The sequence below is a fragment of the Tachysurus vachellii genome, chromosome 7 (genome assembly GCF_030014155.1).
Source record: "Tachysurus vachellii isolate PV-2020 chromosome 7, HZAU_Pvac_v1, whole genome shotgun sequence".
Taxonomy (NCBI): domain Eukaryota; kingdom Metazoa; phylum Chordata; class Actinopteri; order Siluriformes; family Bagridae; genus Tachysurus; species Tachysurus vachellii.
The window spans coordinates 20,752,721-20,777,634 of record NC_083466.1 but is presented as its reverse complement, the minus strand read 5'-3'; the positions used below and the strand labels follow the sequence as shown (position 1 = coordinate 20,777,634).

Here is a 24,914-nt window from a genome sequence, read left to right as displayed (position 1 = left end):
AATTAATAAATAAATGAACTGATCAACTTGTTACAGTTTTTTGTAAATGTAGCTCTTACATAAGGGACAAAACTCATCTGATTATCTGAGCTGATTATTTTTCCATAAAACTGTATGCTTGAGTGCTTTATTCCTCTTACTGTATACAGTATCCCTGCAAAGCTACAACAATAACATATTTATAACAAAGTCAGACTTCTTTCAGTCTGTCGTTACTTTAAATGTTGTGGAACATATTCAAAGATTTCTAAAACTCTCAAACCTTTGGGTTTCACTGGATATTTTTCATTTATTGTTAACATATGTGGTGAAATGAATCTGGTGCCACTATTAATGTGTTGGGCTGTCAACACATTAATAGCAGCATGAGACTATAAAAATAGGAACGTGCAAGACAGAAGATATCTTCTTGGGGGACATGAATGGAAGCAGAAGGTGTGTGTGGGTGTGGTGCTGTTACAGCTATACGGACTTTATAAAGATTGACAGGTGCTTACTGGCACCCGAACATAGTACCAACCAAAAAAAAAAAAGAATTCTGCTAATGTAGTAAGTCAGGGGCACCACCGTTACACATTTTTATTAGAATTACATTATATTACACATTTATTATATAAGCTTTAATATTGTTACAGGGTTTCATTAAATTAAAGATGAACTTAAATCACTTTTGATTATTTGATATGATCATAGTTAAAAAATGACATTCCACAACCATATGTTATATTTTAGCTGTATATGTATATTCTGTTTTGCGTAAATTACTGGGAACAGGAGATTTAATAACAACAATCATTTTTTAAATCCATCGATTGCTAAACTATTTGAAATACACTTTGTGGAAATTACACAGTAAATGTTTAGTGGATCTGTAGCTTAGTGCCACAGAATATAAAGAATATAATAATTTACTAGGTAACATTTGTGAATATTTCATTAGCAGTTCTAATGTAGTTATGATTATTTGTTTAGTTGCATTTGGAGTTTTTTCCCAGACCTCATTAGTTAAGAATGAAAGTAATCGAATTCACGAAACATTTAAACTTTACATACTGTACCTGTATTTTATTTGCTTCTTTTCAGGGGAAATGCTCTTTCTTCTCGAAGAGAGCTAACTGCTTTTCACTTTCAATTCTGTCACTTCCTTGTTCACTTCATAGAGATTGATAAAGGTTCAGTTACACATATGATCACAAAACAGTTTGTCTTCATCTTCCTATAATAGGCTCCCAATATGACTGTTTCTGTAAAATGTACAAATGTTAATGTATTAATGCTACTAGAAACACGAGTCAGTGTAATATCCTCTGGATGATTTAACATAAAACAGTCACATGCAGCAGCAGTGGACACACACACACATTAATGTGATTCAACATAGAAGTGAGGAGTATAAACTGCTCACAGCTATTGCAATTTGGCCCTTGACAAATATATGACAAAAACCTATAACAGGCCAACACAATCCATCTGCAGATGCCAAATAACATTTAGAGCATTTAGCAGACGCCCTTATCCAGAGCGACTTACATTTTTATACAACTGAGGGTTAAGGGCCTTACTCAGGGGCCCAGCAGTGGCAGCTTGTTGGACGTAGGAACAGAACTCACAACCTTCCAATTGGTAGCCCAACACCTTAACCACTAGGCTACCACATCCCACACTAACTAAAGCTCTATCATGCAAAAAGGAAGCCATATGTGAATATGGCCCAGAAGTGCTGTTGTGTCCTGTGGGCCAAGGCTGATTTGAAATGGACTGTTTCAAAGTGGAAGTGTTTTATGGTCAGACGAGTACAAATTTAACATTCTTGTGGGAATCACGAACACCTTGTCCTCCGGGCTAAAGAGGATGGAGAACTTCCAGCGTGTTATCAGTGTTCAGTTCAAAAGCCAGCATCTCTGATGGTATGGGTGTGCATAAGTGGTATAATATGGTGTTGGCAGCTTGCATGTTCTGGCAGGCACTATGAATGCTGAAAGGCAGTGGCGTGCACAGACCTGCAGAGGGGCAGGGGCGGAAAGACCAAAAAGGGCACTAAAAAAAAAAAGACAAAAATATTACTTCAAAAAACATAACCAAATGTATTTTTGTACAGATTTTAACTCATTTATGAAATTACCTGTATTTAAATATTAAAGTATTCGTCCATCTGCTGTCTTTTAAAATATTTGAATGACCATCACGATTAATTGGAATGTCTCGCTCAATGGAGAGGTAGAAAGCCTCTCTTCATTACATAGACTTCGAAGACTGGATTTCACAAGTTTTAACTTAGAAAATGACCTCTCAACTGTAGAAGTAGAGACAGGCAATGTTGCATACATTTTTAGGAGTTCAGAAAGAGAGGGGAAAACAGACTCAATCTCATTGTCTTTTAGGCACTTTAGGATTCCTTGTGGATTTTTTGGAAAGCCAGCTACTGGCTGACATGGCCCAAGAGAGCAGCAGAGCTGTATGTAGTCGCTATTAACCTGTATTTTAAGCTGATCAACATGAGCTGGGTCTGTTGGAAACTGTAATGTCTTGTTCACTTGTACCCTGAATCTGGTATTCAATATCTGCTCCTGCAGCTCCTTCCTCTGTTATCTCTCTGTAATTTTCTTGACTCATCTCTTCTTGTACCTCCCTTTCCACCTCTTCCTCTTCCTCACTGATCCTAATGTCTCCTTGTATTTCCCCACTTTCTTCCTCATTGGCTCTAACATCTCCTTTATCTTTCTCACTGGTCTCAGCTGCTTTCCCTTGAATCTCTTCAATACTTTCCTTATGTGAACTGCAGCTCTCTATGAAAAACAAATGGCCATATAATGAATGGAATTAATGGGGACTCCATTTTGGTCACCACTGGCTTTCAGTATATGGACAAAACAAATTTTGTAAATATTCAACAGAAGAAAGTCATACAGAATTGAAACATATAGATGATTAAATGAGAGAATAATCAATTTGGGTGATTTATTCATTTAACAAAAATGTCAAAAGCATTGTTTAGACTGTAATATAAGTAATAGCTTACTAGCTTAAAAAAACAAAAACAAACATAAAAACAAACAAACAAACAGAACCGTCATCTTTATTCTCTCTCCTCAGCCAACTTGTGAGAGGGATGCTACATTTAGCTGCATCAGAGAGTTCCTTGTGTTTTTTCTTTTGATCCTTTCTTTCCTTGGCATTCTATTAAATTTGTTGATAGACATGGAATGCACACATCAAACAAAAATAAGGAGATGATGATAACAGTGAGAATCAATAAGTTAATCATGTTGAATTCATGTTTAGTTTTGTTGATATTGAAAACTTTATTTGTATTACATGGATGAAGCGTTAGTTATCATTAAATCAAAGATATAAATGTGTTTTATGTTAGAGTTGGATGTGGAATTAGTTTTAATTTCACTAAGTGCATTTCCTCGAGCTAATGACATGAGCACATTCTAAACTATGCTAGTGCCTATTAGTGGCCTTGGATAAAAAAATAAGACATGTCAATGTCAGAAACGTGGCAGCATTCGAGTAATACTTATATTATAATTAATCATAAATCCCGTGCTAGCATATTCGCTAAGTGTACAACAACATTATGGTAGGATAAATGTCCATTTTCCACGTTACCTGTCTGCTGCTCTTGTTTTGAAGACTTGCGGCTAAGATGCGGCTGCAAAGTGTGTAAAGGTAAATCCGCCTTCCGCTCCACCTCCGAGTAAATAAGTTTGCCTAATTTTTTTTTTTTGTGTTGTGTTAATTATTATTGTTACTGGCAAATGGTATAGAAGTGTATTGTTGTTTATAATAATAATACTACTAATAAGAGAGGGGCACTTTACACTTTTAGACAAAAGGGGCAGGGGCTTGAGCGCCCCCCCGTCATAAAAGAGTTCAGGTGATCAATTGACCTGCCTGCAGTCCAAATCTTTCACCTATATTTTGCGCATCATTAAATTAAAAAAACGTCAAAGGCAAAGAAAAAATCTTCAGCAGCTGGAATCAGGCAAGAATAGGACCAAATTCCAACACCAAAATTTCAGAAAGTCATAACCTCAATGCCCAGACATCTTCAAACTGTTTTGAAAAGGAGATGCTACACCATGGTAATATGCCCCTGTGCCAACTTTTTTGAGACCTTTAGCAGGCATCAAATTTGAAATGAGCTAATTTAGTGGATAAAAGTAGTGTATAAAAGTGTAACATTTCTCGGTGTAAACATTTAAGTTATGCTATTTATGTTCTATTGTGAATAAAATATTCGATTATGTGATTTAAAAGTATTTTATTTTTAATTTTATTCAAATTAAAATTAAAAGTATTTTATTTTTAATTTTATTCAAATTTAAAAAATGTCCAAACATTTCCAGAATTCAAGTTGTAACACACAACACCTTCCTGAACATTGTTGTAGACCAAATATACACCTTCATGTCAACAGTATTCCCTAATTGCAGTGGGCTCCTTCAGCAGGATAATGATCCGTCACACAGCAAACATTGCTCAGGAAAGATTTTGCACAAAATAAAAATTTCAGGAATGGCAGGTGAGGACCCAAATGTGAGACACAGATCAAATTTCAAATTAAAGGTCTTTAATATGAGCTGTCTTAAAATGAGGGAGGCACAGTTCAATATTACAGGCAGTCCAATAGTCAGAAACACAGGCAAACAGGGCAATGCAGGACAGACATCAAACAAAGTCAGAAACAGTCCAGTAATCCGAAAAACATTCAAACAGGGCAATGTGGAAAAGGCAGAAACCAAAACCAAAAACAGCAGAACAGGGCAGACAGGAAATAGCAACAAGAAAAATAGGCAGGGTCAAACCAGGCAGATGTATCATAGGGCAGGCAGAATCAGGGACCAGGAACTGGCAAAGACAAATCCAGGCAGAGTAGGATCAGGAACAATGGCGGGATGACTTCCATGACTTCAGATGGACTGAAAAAACCATCTGGCAAAAATCATGTGCAAGCAGCCATATATACTGCCTAGTAACATTAAATGGCCACCGCCCCGGAAGAAAAAATCCAAGATGGCCTCTGAATGACGTCATCAAAACCGGAAGTGCACATCGTGACATGGGGAACACGCTGACGGTACCCCTCCCTCCACAGGGCGTCTCATGATGTCTCTCCTAGCTGATCAGGGTGCTCACGTGATGAGGTTGGATCAAGAATGTGGCGGGTTTCAGGACCATAGCCCTCCCAGTCAACAAGGTACTGCAGGCCTCTCTCCCGTGTAGGCAGGGCCTCTGTCAGTGGTCTGGTGGAGGGAACCAGCGAGCAGGCTTAAACAGGTTTGAGTCTAGAGACATGAAAGGTAGGGTGAATACGCAGATCTCTGGGGAGCTTGAGTCAGACCACCACTGGGTTGAGAACCTTGGAGATGGGAAATGGCACGAAAAAAGCATTGAGCAAGCTTCCTACAGACGACTTTAAGCAGCCGGTATCTGGTGGCTAGCCAAACCCTCTGACCAGCGTGATAAAGGGTGATAACCCTGCAGTTCCTCTACAGGACAGTGGTGTCTGGTAACCGTAGGCAGCCTGGAAGAGTGAAAGGGCGGCCATGCAAGTGAAAAATGTGCTGAAGAATGAGCAGAGTAGTTTTCTTGGCTGACGGAAACTTGGGCACGGAAATGATGTGAGCCATTTTGGAGAATCGGTCAACAACAGAGAGGATGGTGGTGTGCTCAGCTGACAGGGGTAGACCTGGAAGACATCCTCACTCTGGTTGAATTACCAGGGTGAAGTTAAAGGTCTTTAATATGAGCTGGCTTAAAACAAGGGAGGCACAGTTTAATATTACAGGCAGTCCAATAGTCAGAAACACAGGGCAAACAGGGCAATGCAGGACAGACATCAAACAAAGTCAGAAACAGTCCAGTAATATGAAAAACATGCAAACAGGGATTTTTATTTCTAAATAAAATATGAATTTGATTGTATTTGTGTGAAGTTTTAAGCAGAAACAGGATTTTGTTTGGTTTTATCTACACACATATCAGCAGCTGAACTTTATACATTTTATACATCCACAATCATCAAATAATCATAAATAACAGACTGCAGGATTACGATTAAACCCAGGTATTAAAATCTGTACAGCACTTTAAAATGGGAATGTGTTTCAAAAATTGAACTAAAAAAGTAAATTATTTATTTTTATTCTCACCATTTAGTAGATAAATAAATTTGTAAGAAAATATGACTAAAATCATTAAGTCTTAAATACAGGAGATGTTCAGTGGTGCTGAATTTTCACCACCTTCATTTAAACCAGGACAGAAGAATGAATAGAGTTTCTCAGTGAAAGTCTGACCAGTGAAAGAGTGGATACGGTAGATCTGGGGTCTCATTTATAAAGCGTGCCTACGCACAAAACGGGGCTGGAAACGTACCTACGCCAGTTTTCGCGCAAAGGTTGTGATCTATAAAAAACAAACTTGACGGGAAAATGTGCGCACCTTTAAGCAAACTTTGAGCTGTGCGTATGCACATTCTAGAGACAAAGGGAATTGGTGACACAGATGGTGAGGTCATGAAGTGAAGTTAGATTGTAGAAAATAAATGTGAGAAGAACGATTATAAGAAGTAATGACATTTAATTTTCACTCCATTTCATACGTTATATCCACATTATCATGAAGATTAAATCCAGCAGTGTTTGTGCCGATTGTTTTAGGCTATATACATCTAGTAAAATCCAAACGTAATTCTAAATGTATTCAAAAAATAAATAATAATAATCAGCGCTGTCTTACAGTCACATTGTCCACAACGGGAGCGCAGGAGGAGATGGCGCAACTACATGTGATACAGAATAGCATGAAATACCCTTTTATTAGAGAACTGCAGAACACAGTGTAAAAACGAAATATTTTCCTTAATGTACATATAGCTATCATAAAATGTCAAAGTCTGCAAATACAGTCATGAAGCACAATCGCTACTCATCATCGGTCCTAACTATTACGGTGTTCATTACAAAACCGTCATGAAGACGTATGTGTTCACTATAACATTTTCGTCTTAAATTTTAGGTGTTAATGATCAGTCTAATTGCTAGAAACATATAAATCCTCCGGTGACCCGGGTATGTAATGCTTCATGATGGCACTGCTGGCACTGTTGGAGGATTACGCCAATGGCAGAATAAGGAGAGAATGAGTTTTCAGGGACCATGACGATTTCCTGGCCATGATGATGACTGGCTAATAAGCCGATTTAGATTCCCTAGAGCTGTGCTCTTGGATCTATGTGCTGAATTGGGTCTAGTATTAGAGAGGGCAACACGCCGGAACCATGCCATCCCAGTCCAAATACAAATCCTCACAACTCTGGGGTTATTGGCAACCGGCTGTTTCCAGCGGGAATTGGCAGACAGGTAAATTATTTATATAAAAAAACTATAAGTAATCCTCAACTTTGTCTCTAAGACCTTTTTTATAGGAAATAATTCTATTGGAATCTATCATCTCACCCTATAGGTCTGGTATATCACAGCCGTCCCTGAGTGCCATAATATCTGTCGTTTTGAATGGTATACTTAATATGGGTAGTCGATACATCAGGTTCCCCTACACCAGGGGTCGGCAACCTTAAACACCCAAAGAGCCATTTGGACCCGTTTCCCACAAAAAAAAAACAAAAAACACAGGGAGCCACAAAACCCTTTTGACATCTAAAATGAAGATAACACCGCATATATCGTTTTTTACCTTTATGGAAAGTATAGAAAAAACTGTAGTGTGTTGCATTTATGAAATCAATGAACTGCTACTGAGTAAACGAAATTTTATTTCTGTAAGCAAACAAAAATATTTTGAACAGTTTGAACTAACCTTAACAAAAAAGACGCTGGGTTGAAGGTTACTTTCAAATAAAATGTTCAATGTCTAATTTATTCCTCTTCAAAACAACATCAAAATTTTAACACTTAAGTAAAGTTGGCGCATATTCACAGATTGGAGTTTCCCGAGTCAATAACTCCTGAGCTAAACGCTCTTATTACACAAATAACACCTCTTTTCTATCGTAGTAATGTAGAGACGCAGCTACAACACAATTTTCCTCAAAATCATCTTTCCTCTGCGGTGGACAAAACACACAAGTCTCTATGTGCAGACGACTGAGAAACAGATTCCAAGGGACCGTCTGCAAATCGCAAAAACCCGAAAAGCGAAAACTAAAAATACAGTCAATAACCACTGTATATTATACACTGTACACTGTGTACTGTGTAATAATACACTGTACACTGCACTGTGAAGTTATTGATTTTTTTTATTATGAAAAATCATTAAAAATTATACAAAAAGACATTGCTCCCAAATAAGTGTTGTAGTATAACTATCAGGACATCAGTGATGTGTGAGCTGGTGACAGTACAGTGTATTACAGTGAAGTTATTGACTGTTTTTTTGTATTCGCTTTTCGGGTTTTGCACTTTGCAGACGGTCCCTTGGAATCTGTCTCAGGTGTTCGCACATATGAGACTTGTGTATTTTGTCCAACGCGGAGGAAAGCTGATTTTGAGAAATACAAAATATGACGCATATTTCGAGCGACAAAAAAATTAAACACGGATTATTTTAATGTTACAAGAGCATAATCTTAGAATTACATTTTTTAAAACTAACTAACTAAAATAAAATAAATTTAAATTAAATATTTATTTTCCAAATCTACAGGAGCCGCAGCAGAGGTATGAAAGAGCCACTTGCGGCTCCGGAGCCGCGGGTTGCCGACCCCTGCCCTACATTGTGCGAGAACAGGCCGAAAATAAAATGCAATTTGCAGCAATGTCTGGTTTCCCAAATGCAATCGGCGCAATTGACTGCGCTCATGTTGCTATAAGGTCACCATCTGAAAATGAATTTGCTTATGTTAATAGAAAGCATGTGCATTCTATTAATGTGCAAATCATATGTGACTCCAACATGACCCTCACAAACATTGTGGCACGCTGGTCTGGTTCAACACATGATTCCTTTATCTTGACACATAGCAGTTTAGGGAACAGACTAAATGCAGGTGCAGTACATGATGGCTGGCTTTTTGGTGAGTTTAACAATATTAAAAAGTAGAAACTGTAACAATTTTGTTTTTAATATAATTATAACAATGTTGCTTTTAATATAATTATAACCTGCAGGCGACAGTGGCTACCCCCTGAGACGCTGGCTCTTCAACCCATTTTTAAACCCGCAGAGCGCAGAAGAAACTCATTATAACGAGGTCCACTCTCGTGCCTGCGCAGTTGCATTGACTATTTATGGTTAAAAATGGGCATGTACAGGGTGGGAATTGAGGCTGGTTCACGTACGCACATCTGCGGGTGATCAGTGATTTATAAAGGGTACATTGCTTAGAGGAGTGCGTACGCACGGTTTTATAAATCGGAATATTTTTTGGCGTACGCCATTTTTGGCTTTTGGGCGTACGTAAACTTTTAGTAGGGATCCTACGCACAGTTTTATAAATGAGACCCCTGCACTGCAAGCAGCCAATTTAGCACCAGGACACTTTTACGACAAAGCCATGCTGTTGTAATAGCTGCAGTATTTGGTTTTGCATTGTCCTGCGCAAGTCCTACACAAGGCCTTCCCTGAAATAGACGACATCTGGAGGGGAGCATATGTTGCTTTTAACCTTTATATACCTTTCAGCATATATAGTGCCTTCCAAAACATGTAAGCTGTCCACACCGTATGCACTTATGCACACCATACCATCAGAGATGCTGGCTTTTGAACTGAACACTGATAACACGCTGGAAGGTCTCCCTTCTGTTTAGTCCGGAGGACAAGGTGTTCGTGATTCCCAACAAGAATGTTAAATTTGTACTCGTCTGACCATAAAACACTTCCACTTTGAAACAGTCCATTTTAAATGAGTCTTGGCCCACAGGACAGGATGGTGCTTCTGGACCATGTTCACATATGGCTTCCTTTTTGCATGATAGAGCTTTAGTTGGCAAGGTGGATTGTGTTTACCGACAGTGGTTTCTGTAAGCATTCCTGGGCCCATTTAGTAATGTCATTGAAACAATCATGCCGATGAGTGATGCAGTGTCGTCTGAGGGCCTGAAGCCCACAATAAAGGCCTTTGGCCTTGTCCCTTAAGCACAAAGATTTCTCCAGTTTATCTGAATCTTTTGATGTTAATCACTGTAGATGATGAGATTTTCAAAGCCTTTGCAATCTGATGTTGGGGAACATTGTTTTTAAAGTATTTCGCAATCTTTCACAGATTAGAGAATCTCTGCCTATCTTTAATTCTGAGACACTCTTGTAAGAAATAAAAAATGCGTACTGTAGTGTAAAAATAAGACGATAATGTTGAAGATCTTAATGAAGGACAAGAAGTTTATTCCAGCATAGCAGTGACAAAATACATCAGGTACTTTGGGTTCATCGGAGTCAACAAGAACCCAGAGCAAATCCTGCTCAAGCATTATATACAGTTTTCCCTTTTGGTAATTTAAATGAAGTTCTGCTTTGAATGTGTGTTGAGTGTAAGAATTGAATGTCTCCCAAATGGCTGGGCTACACCTTGTTGTCTAGCTGATTGTCTTTAAATGTTAATCATGGTCATGTACACCTTGTCTTGGTATTGTTACAATTATTATCAACCAAGTGGTCACTTTAAATGGTAATCGCGGCCACGTAGACCTTGGCTTGGTATTGTTATCAACCAAGTGGTCACTTTAAATGGTAATCGCAGTCACGTAGACCCTTTGTTCATGGTGATGCTTAATGTCCTGCTGCCATGTTCCCATATTTATAATTGAATCAAGTTTATACGTTTAGAGTCCTGAACGTATTACCTTATGATACTTAAACCTTTTTAGGAATGAGCTCTTTTAGATGTGTACCTTGGAGTGGAATTTGGGTGCAATTTCTGTAATTTCTTACACTCTCTAAGACATTTCTTTTATAGCTAATCATGTTACAGACCTAATATTAATTAACTTAATTGCTAGATGTTCTCCCAGCTAATATTTATAAAATGTCTTGCTTTTCAGCCATTAATTTCCTCATGCCATCTTTTTTGAGACCAGTAGCAGGCATCAAATTTGAAATTCATTTAATGGATAAAAGTTTAAAAATTTTCTCTTTAAACATTTGTTATGTTATCAATGTTCTATTGTGAATAAAATATTGGCGCATATGATTTGAAAGTCTTAATTTTTAATTTAATTTAAAAAACCTGGCAACTTTAGGAATTTGGGTTGTATAAGTTATCAGCTGATATTTTATTGCTAAACTGCAGTTATTGTTTACACTCAAGAAAACCTATTTTAAAGCTGGAAAAATATTGCTTCTGCCCATGAATCACATCTAGCTATGCAATGTTATACATCTGAACATTGTTATTATATATTCTACTCATTTAGAAGTTCAGGTATAATTACCAGCTTCCAGCATCTGCACTTATTAGTCAGCTATAGTTGAAGAGCTGACAGCAGAAATCTACAAAAAAATTGAGTGAATAAATTGACATTTTAAAAGATAATTTCATTCGCGGTCAGAAAAAGTTATCCAACACCAACTGGTCCACCACAATATTTTAAAAGCTCTGTATAAATAAATCTCCACACTCTCACTTGGGAGCAACAAAGGATCAAACCCAAGCCAGTGGAATTCTGCAGCATCCAACAATTAATACAGCAATTATAGTTACAGTATTTACATCATTTATATTAATATGGAACATTTTATATGTGCTTACTTTACATAATTCAAGCTAGTTTAGTATAAACACTAAAATCACATTTTTGATGAGAAACATATTTTATGTAAACTATAAGTTATATATTCTTTTACATTTTTTTCTACACATCAGTGACATTAAAAGTAATTTTTATTCATTTGAGTATTTTAACAGAGAAGTATACAGAATGGTCCACTGCCTCAAATTTTATTTAATCATTTCATTAACACAGAAACACAAAGAATCCACAATTATAATATAATAGAGTCTGTCAAAGATGAGAAATATAAAATGTTTTCCTTTTTAACAACACATTCAGTCTTCACAAGTAAAACTGGAGACTAAAACCAAGTGTAGATGTTCAGAACTATTTATTATTTAAATGATCAATCTAACAGGACACATCTGGGTAATAAGAAACACGTCACATTACATTTACATATTTTTAGTATTTTTGTTCATCTAAAAATTGTGTGGCCTGATACAAAAATCACTATGATCTATGTTGTTTACCATTATTTTTGTTATTATTGTTATGATTGTTATTATTGTTATTATTATATTGTAACAGTTCCACTTGCACTTTCTCACCACCAGAGGGAGACAGAGCTCTAACACTTTAACAGTGTCACAGTGTCACTTCTGGTGCTTGTGGACATTTAAATCCTGCTCACGCTAGTTTACGTCGTGAAGTATTATATATTGTCTAGTATTTTACTGCTGTACTGAGCTGTTGTTTGTTCTACTCGTGTTTAATACAGTGTTCTGTTTTCCCGGTGTCTGTTTTATCCTGTTTCTTGCTCTGGTCAGTTTGATCTCCTCAAGATGATTTTTCACAGCAGTCATAAAACGGTCACGTGCATCAACATGAAACGTCAGAACATTTCACTGACCAATCAGGTAGCACTTACACTATGAATATTAATGAAGCTCCCTCTGCTGTCCATCCTTTTAGACATGAGCTTATTAATGCTGATAAAGAGATTTTAACCTGAGATTTTTATTTCTAAATAAAATATGAATCTGATTGTGTTTGATGAAATTTTAAAGAGAAACAGAGTTTAGTTTGTTTTTATCTACACAGACATCAGCAGCTGAACTTTATACATTTTATTGATCAAATTAAATTCTTCAGTAAAACTCAAAGTGAACTGTAAATGATCTTTATTTATATGTGATTTATAATGACAAAGTTCCACAATCATAATGTCACATAATCATAACAATCAGACTTTAGGATTACAATAAAAAAACAGGTATTAAAATAATCTGTACAGAATTTTAAAAGGGAAAATGTGTTTTTAAAATGTAACTAAAAAAGTGAAATATTTATTTTTATTCTTACCATTTAATAAATAAATAAATTTATAAGAAAATTTGACTAAAAATTCATTCAGTCTTAAATACAGGAGAGATGATCAGTGGTGCTGAATTTTTACCTCCTTCATTAAAACCAGGCCTGAAGTATGGATAGAGTTTCTTAGTGAAAGTCTGACCAGTGAAAGAGTAGATATGAGATCTGGACTTCACATCATAAAAGGAGACCAGACCCTCCTCATAATCCACAAACACCCCCACAACCTCCACCTTCTCTCTCAGTGTGAGGGGAACAGAGGGACCAGCACAAGCCTTATACTCATTCTCATTCCACATCCACACAGTCCAGAATCCATTCTGAGGAGTCTTTATAATCGACCACTCCTTCCTGTTAATGTTCTCTCTCGCGACTCCTAATATCCAGGCTGTTTTTCGACTGACCTGCACCTCATAATAAAATCTCCCTGAGGAGAAACTCTGCTTTCCCAGAACACAGACAGAATTAAACCTCTGTGGTGTATCAGGGAGATTCTGTCGTGTGTCTCCACGTGTCACTTGTTTTCCATCATCAGACAGGATGAGATATGGATGAGCTGTATCAGGATCCAGAGTCACATCCACTGAGAGAAACACAGTGTGTGATATGAGTAAACAGGTAAAAATATTAAATCATCATCCAGTGAAGCTGAATTCAATCCAATCATAAAGCTGAACATTGAAGGGGAAAGAACAGTGATTTACTCCAAGTCTGTAATTTGGACTAAAACCTTTGTGTGTTTATTTAATGTCAGGACACAAAACTGTACAACATGCTCCAGGCTCGATTGTCTTTACCTAACACTGAGTAACACGGACGATAAACTTGACTTTTCTATGCTGAAACACTGTAATATTGAATGTAAATTAGTGAACAGATAGATGTAAAAAAAAAAAAATAGATGTGAATATTGACTTGATGTCAGCGGATTCCTCCGGAGTTCCAGTTTGCGGCGGTCATTGGTGACGTCACTTACCGGTCAGCAGCCACTGAATCCCGGCAGCGCTGTTTAAGTGTTTCTGTGTGATTTTCACCAGATGATCTCTCTACAGTTACGTCGTGATCTGTGAGTTTTCTCACCGTCCTCCTGTTCTAGTTATTTCTCAGGGACTCGCTGCTGTTTGCCCGAGTGGACTTTTACCAGGTTGGAGTTACTTTTCCTTTTTGTTTCACCTGTTTTTGTGGACTTCAGTCGTGCTCTTTTTGCTGCTGCACTTTGTTTTGGTTTTCGGCTCTGGTGTTTTTTCTGTTTGTTTTTTTTTCACTATTTTTGCTCTCCCATTTTCCCCGTGGATTATTTCCCGTGTGTGTATTATTTCCTGTTTATGGACAGTGACCATCGTGGATTAAAGACCTGCGCTGGTGGACTATTATTGTACTTTGGCTACTTGTTGCTACCTGCTTGTGTTATGAGGTTTGTGCTGTGACTTTGACCTGCTTATGTCTCTGTCTCTATGTTTGTTTTGCATCCTGTGTGGATTCGCACCTGAAAGCAGAGGACCATGTGGAAGCAATGTGGGGCAACAAAAGCCCTAAAAGTGGGTAGTTCTGTGCTGTATTATTACAGTTAGGATGGTTTTAATCTGGGGCCTTTAAGTGTAAAGAATTATTCTTACCTGCATACTGCTTCTTCTTTAATAACTCTGTGAAAACATGTAGTTTAATGACAATATAGTCCAAATAAAGTAACGTTAAACAAACACATCATAACATATACAATAATGTACAAAAATTACATCTTTTATTCATTTGCTGCATTTATCTTTTGTGATGCTTTCAATACTTGTATTGCAGCTTCTTTCAGTTATTGTTAGTTTTGTGTGTGAAATGGAGGTGAAATGCTGCTCAGTTTGGTTAAGGTTTGGTTTTTGACTTGGCCAATATAAAACCTTCCACTTTTCCCCCTGATTAAGTCCAGTATTTTGCTGCCAGTGTGTTTTGGGTCATTTGCTGAATGTTGAAGTTCCTTCCAATATGACTGGGTGAATTTCTCTGTAAATTGTCTGACAGAATGTAAACATCTGAATTCATTCTGCTGTTACCATCCTGAGTTACATCATTAATAAAGATTAGTGAGTGCAGAAGCAGCCATGAAAGCCCAAGTCATGACGCTATTTTTCACAGATAAGCTCATATGTTTTGGATCATGAGAAGATCCTTTCTTCCATTCCATCACTTTTGTAGCTCATCTCTGTACTTCATCGTGAATCAATCTAACAGTGCACTTTTGGGCAACAAGGGACACGTATCAGTCACATTTCAATCATTTCTTTCACTTGAAAAGACACAGGTTCAGACAAAAGGTGCCATTTTCTGAGTTGTTTAACACATCTAGCTGTAAATGTCAGGAGGCTGAAAATCTGATCTATTGTTGCATGTTCACATGTTGATCTCAAACCAGTGTTCAGTGTAGAGCAAAATACAATTGACTTTACAACCCAACACATTTGGAGGGAACTGTAAATATTACACTCACAGAAAATCCTAAATTTTTATAAAATCAGGTGTAATTACCGTATTCCACACTCAGTCTCTGCAGTTCTGAAAAGAGAAAAATATTAATATTAGAGATCTATTTAGATACTTGATACTGTTTAACACATTATTATTATTTTCTATTCAAGAAGTGTGTGTGTAAACCAGATTTAATTTGATCTGATTTGTTTCTTACGTTCAGTTCTTTAGTGAATTATTTGTAAATTCAATTATGATTATCATAATAATATTATTCTACAAAAAAATGTAATCCACTAACTTGCATACAGAGGAATTATTTGCCCTGTTACTGAGTCCTCTGTTTTTGCATGTCACATACAATAGATTCATATCTTCATATCTTTGACAAAGAAATTTGAGACTGCTTTATAAAATATTTATGCTATGCTTTTGAATGTATTTTAAAAGCTCTATGCAGGTGGCCTTAAAATGACATTACCATTTCTTTCTTTCTTTCTTTCTTTCTTTCTTTCTTTCTTTCATATAATGAATTGATTTATAAACATTAATGGAATGTCATTCCAGATTCCTATAATATTGTTCTGATATACCAAATGCTTAATATACTTACTGAAATTAAATAATTCATTTCCAGTAATATTTTGAGTAGATTTGATCTGTTTCTTTGTTCAGTTTAGTAGTGATTTATTTGTAGCAGCGTTTATCTGTGCATAAACTACCATCACACTTATATATGTATTTTGTGTCACTAGTTCAGGGCTCTTCAATCTTACCCACAAAGTGTTGATGTGGCTGCAGGCTTTCAGACACAACTGACTCCACTTTAATCAGCTCATATCCAGTCTCAGATATCAAGCAATGCCTCTTATTCTTCTACTTTGAAGAAGAATAAGAGGAATAAGCCACACCAGACCTTTGTGTATAAGATTGAAGGCCCCTGCTCTAGTGGATCATCTGGCATTACAATGTCTGTAGATTATGGATTGTAATTTTCTGCCAATACAATGGAAATTAAAAGTTTATACCCTATTAAAATGTCAGATATTTGTGTTTAGTGATCATTTAGTCATCAGTAAGAATAGTAGTCCATCTCAGTCGTTTATTTACTTCTGACCACACACACATACCCATCTGTAAAATTTTCAGTAAACAGTTAACATTGTCTTAAACCCCTTTTAAACATTTTTTGTGTGAAACCTACATCACTACAGCAGCCTAAACAACCTCACAAACTTCCCAGATACCTTTGTGATGACATTTATTCAGTGTGAACACATAACTGAAGACACCTCTCACTATTTAACTGTCTGTCTGTTGGAGGTTGGAGTCTGTTGATGTTGATTCATGTTCTATCTATAATTTTTTCAATCCATATGTTCTTAAAAGCACAAAAAAATCTCACCTGTGTACTCCTTCTCCTTTTTCATTTCTGAAGATAAAACGATTTGATTAAACAGATTTATTTAAAAAAATATTTTTGAAATATTTTAAACCACAATCAAATGTATAAAATGCTAGCTTACATAGTTCATCATTTTAATCAAAGTCAGTCAAAATAGCAAATACCATCAGATTAAATAGATTTTATAGATGAAATAAATAGCATTCGCCATCAGATTTCATATAACCACAGTCACTCCTGGTGAAGTCTCAACATTAAAGCAGCAGTATAACATGCAGTGCTGATGACAGAAACTCATGATCTCAACTCACAGCGCTTCAGACATTGTATAAAATAGTTAAGAAGTTCAGGTATAATTACCAGCTTCCAGCATCTGTATCTGCCTCTCTGAAAACAGACAGAATTAATATATTCATATTACACTTATTAGTCAGCTATAGTTGAAGAGCTGACAGCAGAAATGTGGTGTCTAAGACATTGTGCTCACCTACATGCAATATTATTCTACAAAATAATGTAATCTGCTAACTTGCATACAGGGGAAGTATTTGCCCCGTTACTGAGTCATCTGTTTTTGTATGTCACATATAACAGTTTCATATCTTTAAACAAAATTTAATTTGACATAAACTAAAATAGTAAATAAGTAAATAAATTAACATTTTAAAAGATAATTTCATTAACTGTCAGAAAAAGTTATCCAACTTTATAGACTAGAGCTCCATTAAAAATGTGTACAAATGTACGGACCATTCAGTTCCATGACCTTGTAAGAAGTAGATATCATTAATAAACCTCACAGAAGGCAGGTAAGCACATTTTTGCCCTATACTGTGGTTTATATCTATTATAGGTCATTCTTACTGATTTTATGAAGCCCATATGACTGCCAGACAAACCATTTTAATGATCTAAAACTAAAGTGTTAATAAGATTTATATTCATTACATTCAATATTCTCAAGTGTCAAGTTTTTTTTTAGTTTGTAAAAACTCATATAGTGCCTTGCAAAAGTATTCATACCCACTGAATTTTTCCACATTTTGACATGTTACAACCACAAACAAAAGTGTATTTTATTGGGATTTTATGAAATAGACTGAAAGTGGCACATCATTTTGAATTGAAATGAAAATTATAAATGGTGTCCAATTTTTTTTTTACAAGTAAATATCAGAAAAGTTTCAGATATCTGAATTTTCAGTTTATAAAAACTCATATCTCAGATCAGTCAACTTATTATAATAATTTCAGTAAACAGTTAACATTGTCTTAAACCCGTTTTAAACACTTTTTGTGTGAAACCCACATCACTACAGCAGCCTAAACAACCTCACAAACTTCCCATATACCTTTGTGTACTTTTATTTATGAACACATCTCTAAAGACACCTCTCACTATTTAACTTGCTCAGTTACATCATAGGTATGATCTTAAAAGCACAAAAAATTATCTCTCACCTTTTTGAGAGATAATAGTCTGCTTTTGCATCTCTGTGGATAAAAAAAGATTTGATGAAACAACTTCGATTTGAAATATTTTGTGGAAAATCTATATATAAATGAATCAAAAATGATTACACACTGCAACACTGACAACACAAAAGATTGCAGATTACATAAGTGACTGACAGATTGGTGGCTGTGTTGTGGTTAAGTTATAAAATGCATAGAGAATGACACACAGTAAATTTGTAATTTGTATTTTAATTAAGCAAAATATTAATAAAAGAATTATTAAATTAAAGAATTCCTTCCATGTGTTTTTATTATTATTATTATTATTTTTTTTTTTTACGAGTAGATTTTATCTGTTTCTCTGCTCTGTTTAGAAGTGATTTATTTTTAGCAGCATTTACTTGTACATACACTATCATCATTTTATGTCCTCTTATGTCCTCTACTGGACATCTGGCATTACAATGTCTGTAGATTGTGGATTGTAATTTTCTGCTAATATGATGGTCTACACACCCCAGTTAAAATGACAGATTTGTGATGTGATGTAAAATATAAACTAAAATAAACCATTAAGAGAGTAATCAGTAATCATGTTTATGCTTAATGTTGTGGTGTTATTAAATTTTACCTTTCTTGTGACAAACAACTGCAGTTACGATCAATCCAACAGCAATAAGACATGCTGAAACTGAAATCCCGACAATCCACTTCCAAGCATGAAAGACTTTACCTAAAATAAACCCACATTTAACACATCACATATTTTAAACCCTCAATTAATTTATAGGTACAAGGTGTATTATTACACACAACAGTGTTGCAGTTATTGTTAATGGATAAAATAAAAATAACATGTAAGTTCAGATGCGTAAATGGTGTTCATCAAGCTCATGTGTCATTATTAATTACCTTAATCTGTAATGATTACAGTAAAATGTAACAATCTAACTTAAGTGTAAAAGTTTTATATTCACAAACACTTACTATTGATGATAATGTCTGTCTCCATCAGGTGATGTTTTTGCTGAAGTCTGCAGTAAAACCTGTTAGAGTCGCTATAATCATAAACAGTGATGCGGCTTTTCACACTGAAGCCCTCAGTGTCTCTGTGTATCTGTGTATCTTCAGCAGTCAGAGTGACTCCTTCTCTGTCCAGCCACAGAACATCAGGTTCAGGGTTCCAGCCTCTGGACTCACACACTAGATTAATCCCTCCTGAGTTATCATATCTCTCCATCATTATCACTGGGTGGCTTCCCTGAGCTACAATCAAAGAAAAAAATAATATTAGATTTTAATGATACAAACAGACAGTAATAAACATCAATTAGAAAAGAAAACATCAATAATAATAAACATCAGTAATTAAATCTTCCCAACAGAGGTCCAACACTAAAACTAAAACCAAGACAAGGCAAACTTTAGTTTTTCTGAAATTTTGTGAAACCTTCATCACAGAACTTGATCTTACCCTCTACAATGACCTTCACAGTGATGTCATCGGACCAGGATTTGTCCTCAACAAGACACTTATATTCTCCTTCATCAGAGACTCTGAGATCTGAGAGTTTGAGTGAAGTGTTGCCTTTCTGTAGCTCCTCTTTAAACAGTGATGTTCTTCCTGTATAGGACTGAGCCTGACCTTCATTTCTGTCTTTATGATCCCTATAGAGATGCACTAATGAGTCTTCTACATATAGTTTGAACCACTCCACTGTCATGTCCACAGCACTGGTGTTGGGTTTGATAAAACAGGGCAGAACCAGATCTTCACCAGCTACAGCAACAAGAGGAGCTTCTGGACCAATAACCTGTAAACTCTCTGTAATAAAGAGCAAATACAATATATCACTATATTCTGTGCATGTAACATGACTGACTTTATTTAATTGTATACATTATTTTTAAATATAGAAGCAAGTTTTTACATATTTTTACAGAAAAACACTTGTTTTTGTCAGACAAAATATATATATAATATTTATGTATTACAAAAAACATTTAAGGTCGCATTAAAGAAATACAGGTCATTAATGGGAAACATTAAAGTTAAATACATGTTAGTAGTTTCCAACAGGCAGTTATCAGAGTCACACTGTTCTGGTGGATGATTGATGTTCTGATGTAAAATAGATATAAATCAACAAATGAATTCAGTAAAATACATATATAAAATAAAATAAATAAAATGCTCTGCCAAGTAGTTATGCTGTCTTCAAGGGCTAAAGGAATTATTATAAATAAGAATTTCCCCACCAGGAAGTGTATTGTATTGTCTGTTTGACTGTCTCAGGTCTTGCACTATTTGAACAAGGTTGCACACATGCACTTTACTGTATGTGAACATGTTAATCTTACTTAAACTCTTTAATTGTTAGAACTCGCCATTCTGGTCATTTTCATTTATGTATATAAACAAGAAAATTATTTTATCGTTAGCAAGGTACCTAAATAATTTGTGCTTTGTTAATATAAAAGTTAAAAAAGAGAAGAAAATATGTATGAATAAACCTGGCGTTGTGCAGGTTTTATGTACTTTACAACAACAAAGCATTTACACATGATGCTTGTATTATGACCAGAAATGGAATGTAGAATAATTATATACTACTTGAAGGCAACTTAATAGCACATGTTCTTTTAAAACATTTCCATTTCCATTTTCCATTGTATGCTGTGTTTTCAGTTTATTGCAGTGGTTCTGATGTTTTCTCAGATTACAGCGTGTTTCTACATAATCTAGCCATGGGGGTCACAGTCCAGTGACTTCTGTGCCGGTCCCAAGCCCGGATAAATAGAGAGGGTTGCGTCAGGAAGGGCATCCGGCATAAAACATTGCCAAATCTAACCATGCGAATTGTCAGTAAGAATTTCATACCGGATCGGTCGAGGCCCGGGTTAACAACGACCGCCATCGGCGCCGTTGACCTACAGGGCGCCGGTGGAAATTGGGCTACTGTTGGTCGAAGAAGTAGAGGAGGGAGGAGAGTGCACAGACAGAGAGAGAAGAGGAAAGGTAAGAGTGTAGGACTGAGAATAGGGACTCTGAATGTTGGTACTATGACAGGGAAAGGTAGAGAGCTGGCTGATATGATGGAGAGAAGGAAGGTGGATATACTGTGTGTACAGGAGACCAAGTGGAAGGGTAGCAAGGCTCGTAGTATAGGAGCAGGATTCAAGCTGTTTTATTATGGTGTGGATAGTAAGAGAAATGGGGTAGGTGTGGTCCTGAAGGAGGAGTTTGTGAGGAATGTTCTGGAGGTGAAGAGAGTGTCAGACAGGGTGATGAGTCTGAAGTTAGAGATTGAAGGGGTGATGTTGAATGTTGTTAGTGGTTATGCCCCGCAGGTAGGTTGTGAGTTAGAGGAGAAAGAGAGATTCTGGTGTGAATTCGATGAGGTGATTGAGAGTATTCCCACGGGTGAGAGAGTGGTGATAGGAGCGGATTTTAATGGACATGTTGGTGAGGGGAACACAGGTGATGAGGAGGTGATGGGCAAGTTTGGAGTTAAGGAAAGGAACCTTGAAGGACAGATGGTAGTAGATTTTGCTAAGAGGATGGACATGGCTGTGGTTAACACTTATTTTCATAAGAGGGAGTAACATAGAGTGACTTACAAGAGTGGAGGTAGGAGAACACAGGTAGACTACATCCTTTGTAGAAGAGGCAATCTGAAAGAGATTAGTGACTGTAAAGTGGTAGTGGGAGAGAGTGTAGCCAGACAGCATAGGATGGTGGTGTGTAGGATGACTCTGATGGTCTGTAAGAGGAAGAGGTCAAAGATAGAGAAGAAAACTAAGTGGTGGAAGCTGAAAAAGGAGGAATGTTGTGAGGAATTTAGACAGAAGTTGAGGCAGGCTCTGGGTGGTCAGGTAGTGCTGCCGGATGACTGGGAAACTACAGCAGAAGTGATCAGGGAGACAGGGAGAAAGGTGCTGGGTGTGTCATCTGGAAGGAGGAAAGAAGATAAGGAGACTTGGTGGTGGAATGAGGAAGTTCAGGATAGTATCCAGAGGAAGAGATTAGCCAAGAAGAAGTGGGATATGGACAGGACTGAAGAGAATAGACAGGAATACAAGGAGTTACAGCACAGAGTGAAGAGGGAGGTGTCTAAGGCCAAGCAGAAGGCATATGACGAGTTGTACACTAGGTTAGACACTAGAGAAGGAGAGAAGGACTTGTACAGGTTAGCTAGACAGAGGGATCGAGATGGGAAGGATGTGCAGCAAGTTAGAATTATTAAGGATAGAGATGGAAGGGTGCTCACAAGTGAGGAGAGTGTACAGAGGAGATGGAAGGAATACTTTGAGGAGCTGATGAATGAGGAAAATCAGAGGTAAAAAAAGAGTAGAAGGGGTGAACTCTGTGGAACAGGAAGTAGATAAGATTAGAAAGGATGAAGTCAGGAAGGCTTTGAAGAGGATGAAAAGTGGAAAGGCAGTTGGTCCTGACGACATCCCGGTAGAGGTCTGGAAGTGTCTAGGAGAGGCAGCAGTGGAATTTTTAACTAGTTTGTTCAACAGGGTATTAGAAAGTGAGAGGATGCCTGAGGAATGGAGAAGGAGTGTGTTAGTGCCGATCTTTAAGAATAAGGGTGACGTGCAGAGTTGCAGCAACTATAGGGGGATAAAGTTGATGAGCCATACAATGAAGTTGTGGGAAAGAGTAGTGGAAGCTAGGTTAAGGAAGGTGGTGGAAATTTGTGAGCAGCAGTATGGCTTCATGCCCAGAAAGAGCACAACAGATGCAATTTTTGCTCTGAAAATGTTGATGGAGAAGTATAGGGATGGTCAGAGGGAGTTGCACTTTGTGTTTGTAGACTTAGAGAAAGCGTATGACAAGGTGCCAAGAGAAGAGCTGTGGTACTGTATGAGGAAGTCAGGAGTAGCAGAAAAGTATGTCAGAGTGGTGCAGGACATGTATGAGAGGAGCAGGACAGTGGTGAGGTGTGCTGTAGGTCAGACAGAGGAGTTCAAAGTGGAGGTGGGACTGCATCAGGGATCGGCTCTGAGCCCCTTCCTGTTTGCTATAGTGATGGACCAGTTGTCAGAGGAGGTCAGACAGGAGTCTCCTTGGACGATGATGTTTGCAGATGACATTGTGATCTGTAGTGAGAGCAGGGAGCAGGTGGAGGAAAACCTGGAGAGGTGGAGGTTTGCGCTGGAGAGAAGAGGAATTAAAGTCAGTCGTAGTAAGACTGAGTACATGTGTGTGAATGAAAGGGAGGGAAGTGGAACAGTAAGGTTACAGGGTGAAGAGGTGAAGAAGGTACAGGAGTTTAAGTACTTGGGGTCAACAGTCCAGAGTAATGGAGAGAGTGGGAAAGAAGTAAAGAAGCGAGTGCAGGCAGGTTGGAGTGGGTGGGGAAAGGTGTCAGGAGTTCTGTGTGATAGGAAAATATCAGCAAGAATCAAGGGGAAGGTGTACAGGACAGTGGTGAGACCGGCCGTGCTGTATGGTTTAGAGACAGTGTCACTGAAGAAGAGACAGGAGTCAGAGCTTGAGGTAGCCGAACTGAAGATGTTGAGGTTCTCTTTGGGTGTGACAAGATTGGACAGGATTAGGAACGAGTACATCAGAGGGACAGTCCATGTTGGACGTTTGGGGGACAAAGTTAGGGAGGCGAGATTAAGATGGTTTGGACATGTTCAGAGGAGGGAGTGTGAGTATATTGGTAGGAGAATGTTGGACATGGAGCTGCCAGGCAGGAGGCAAAGAGGAAGGCCAAAGAGGAGGTATATGGATGTAATTAATGAGGATTTGAAGCTAGTGGGTGCAAGTGTTGAGGATGCAGAAGATAGGGTTAGGTGGAGAGAGATGATTCGCTGTGGCGACCCCTGAAGGGAAAAGCCGAAAGAAGAAGAAGAAGACAGCGTGTTTCTACATGCAGTCGGTGTGGCTTCAAGTTTGTTAATGTGTGCAGTATGCGGAAGAATTTGCAGATGCTGTTTCTGAGCCTCTCTGAACGTACTGCCAGTTTAATGCATGAGTTTTATACATTTCTATGTGCTTTGTACATCTGCTGCATGTTGCCAAGTGGTGGCCTATGTCATTTTTCACATAGAAGAATTTCTATTTAAAGATCTTTAAGTTGCCATGTGTCACTCCAGTAATCAGCTTTCACAAAGACAAATGTTCTAACTAAATGTACATATGACTCAGAGTTTGGTAATTGAGCCTGGAGTCATATCAATATATCAACTGGACTTCTTTCTAATTTCCTGCAAACTTCCCTCAGGCTAATGAAGTTACTCAGATGAGCAGTGAAACGTTGTGATCTAATTAGAAAGATGTCCACTTGACATGACTCAACTTCCAGATAACCTCACATGGATGACTGAGAATCTTCACATACGACTCAATAAAAATATAAGCACAAAATATCAGATTTGATAAAACGAGCTTAAAATTCTATTAAACAGCCACACACACATGCAGTGATTTTTTTGGACAATATTAAAAAGGAATAGCAAATAATATTTGCAATTGCGTTTCTTACTTGTCGTTGTAAAAACATATGTAAAAACATATTTTA

The 24,914-nt window shown here is 37.2% G+C and overlaps 1 protein-coding gene across 6 annotated transcripts in view; it reads right to left on the bottom strand.

Annotated features, from left to right (window-relative positions):
- The window catches only part of LOC132848847 (butyrophilin subfamily 2 member A2-like), a 66,638-nt gene that overhangs the window by 39,894 nt on the left and 1,830 nt on the right, over positions 1–24,914 (bottom strand). The window contains exons 2-10 of one of the 6 annotated variants that reach the window (XM_060874894.1): positions 19,850–20,200; positions 19,363–19,641; positions 19,007–19,108; positions 18,379–18,411; positions 17,278–17,304; positions 16,918–16,944; positions 15,573–15,599; positions 14,675–14,701; positions 12,962–13,641 (exon numbers count right to left, since the gene is read on the bottom strand). In XM_060874894.1, the coding sequence (XP_060730877.1) occupies positions 13,094–13,641; positions 14,675–14,701; positions 15,573–15,599; positions 16,918–16,944; positions 17,278–17,304; positions 18,379–18,411; positions 19,007–19,108; positions 19,363–19,641; positions 19,850–20,200 (1,421 nt within the window). In that variant the 3' untranslated portion in view covers positions 12,962–13,093. Of the gene's footprint in view, positions 1–12,950; positions 13,642–14,674; positions 14,702–15,572; positions 15,600–16,917; positions 16,945–17,277; positions 17,305–18,378; positions 18,412–19,006; positions 19,109–19,362; positions 19,642–19,849; positions 20,201–24,914 lie in introns of those variants that run through there. The other 5 variants (XM_060874897.1, XM_060874896.1, XM_060874895.1 and 2 more) reach the window with 5 other exon arrangements.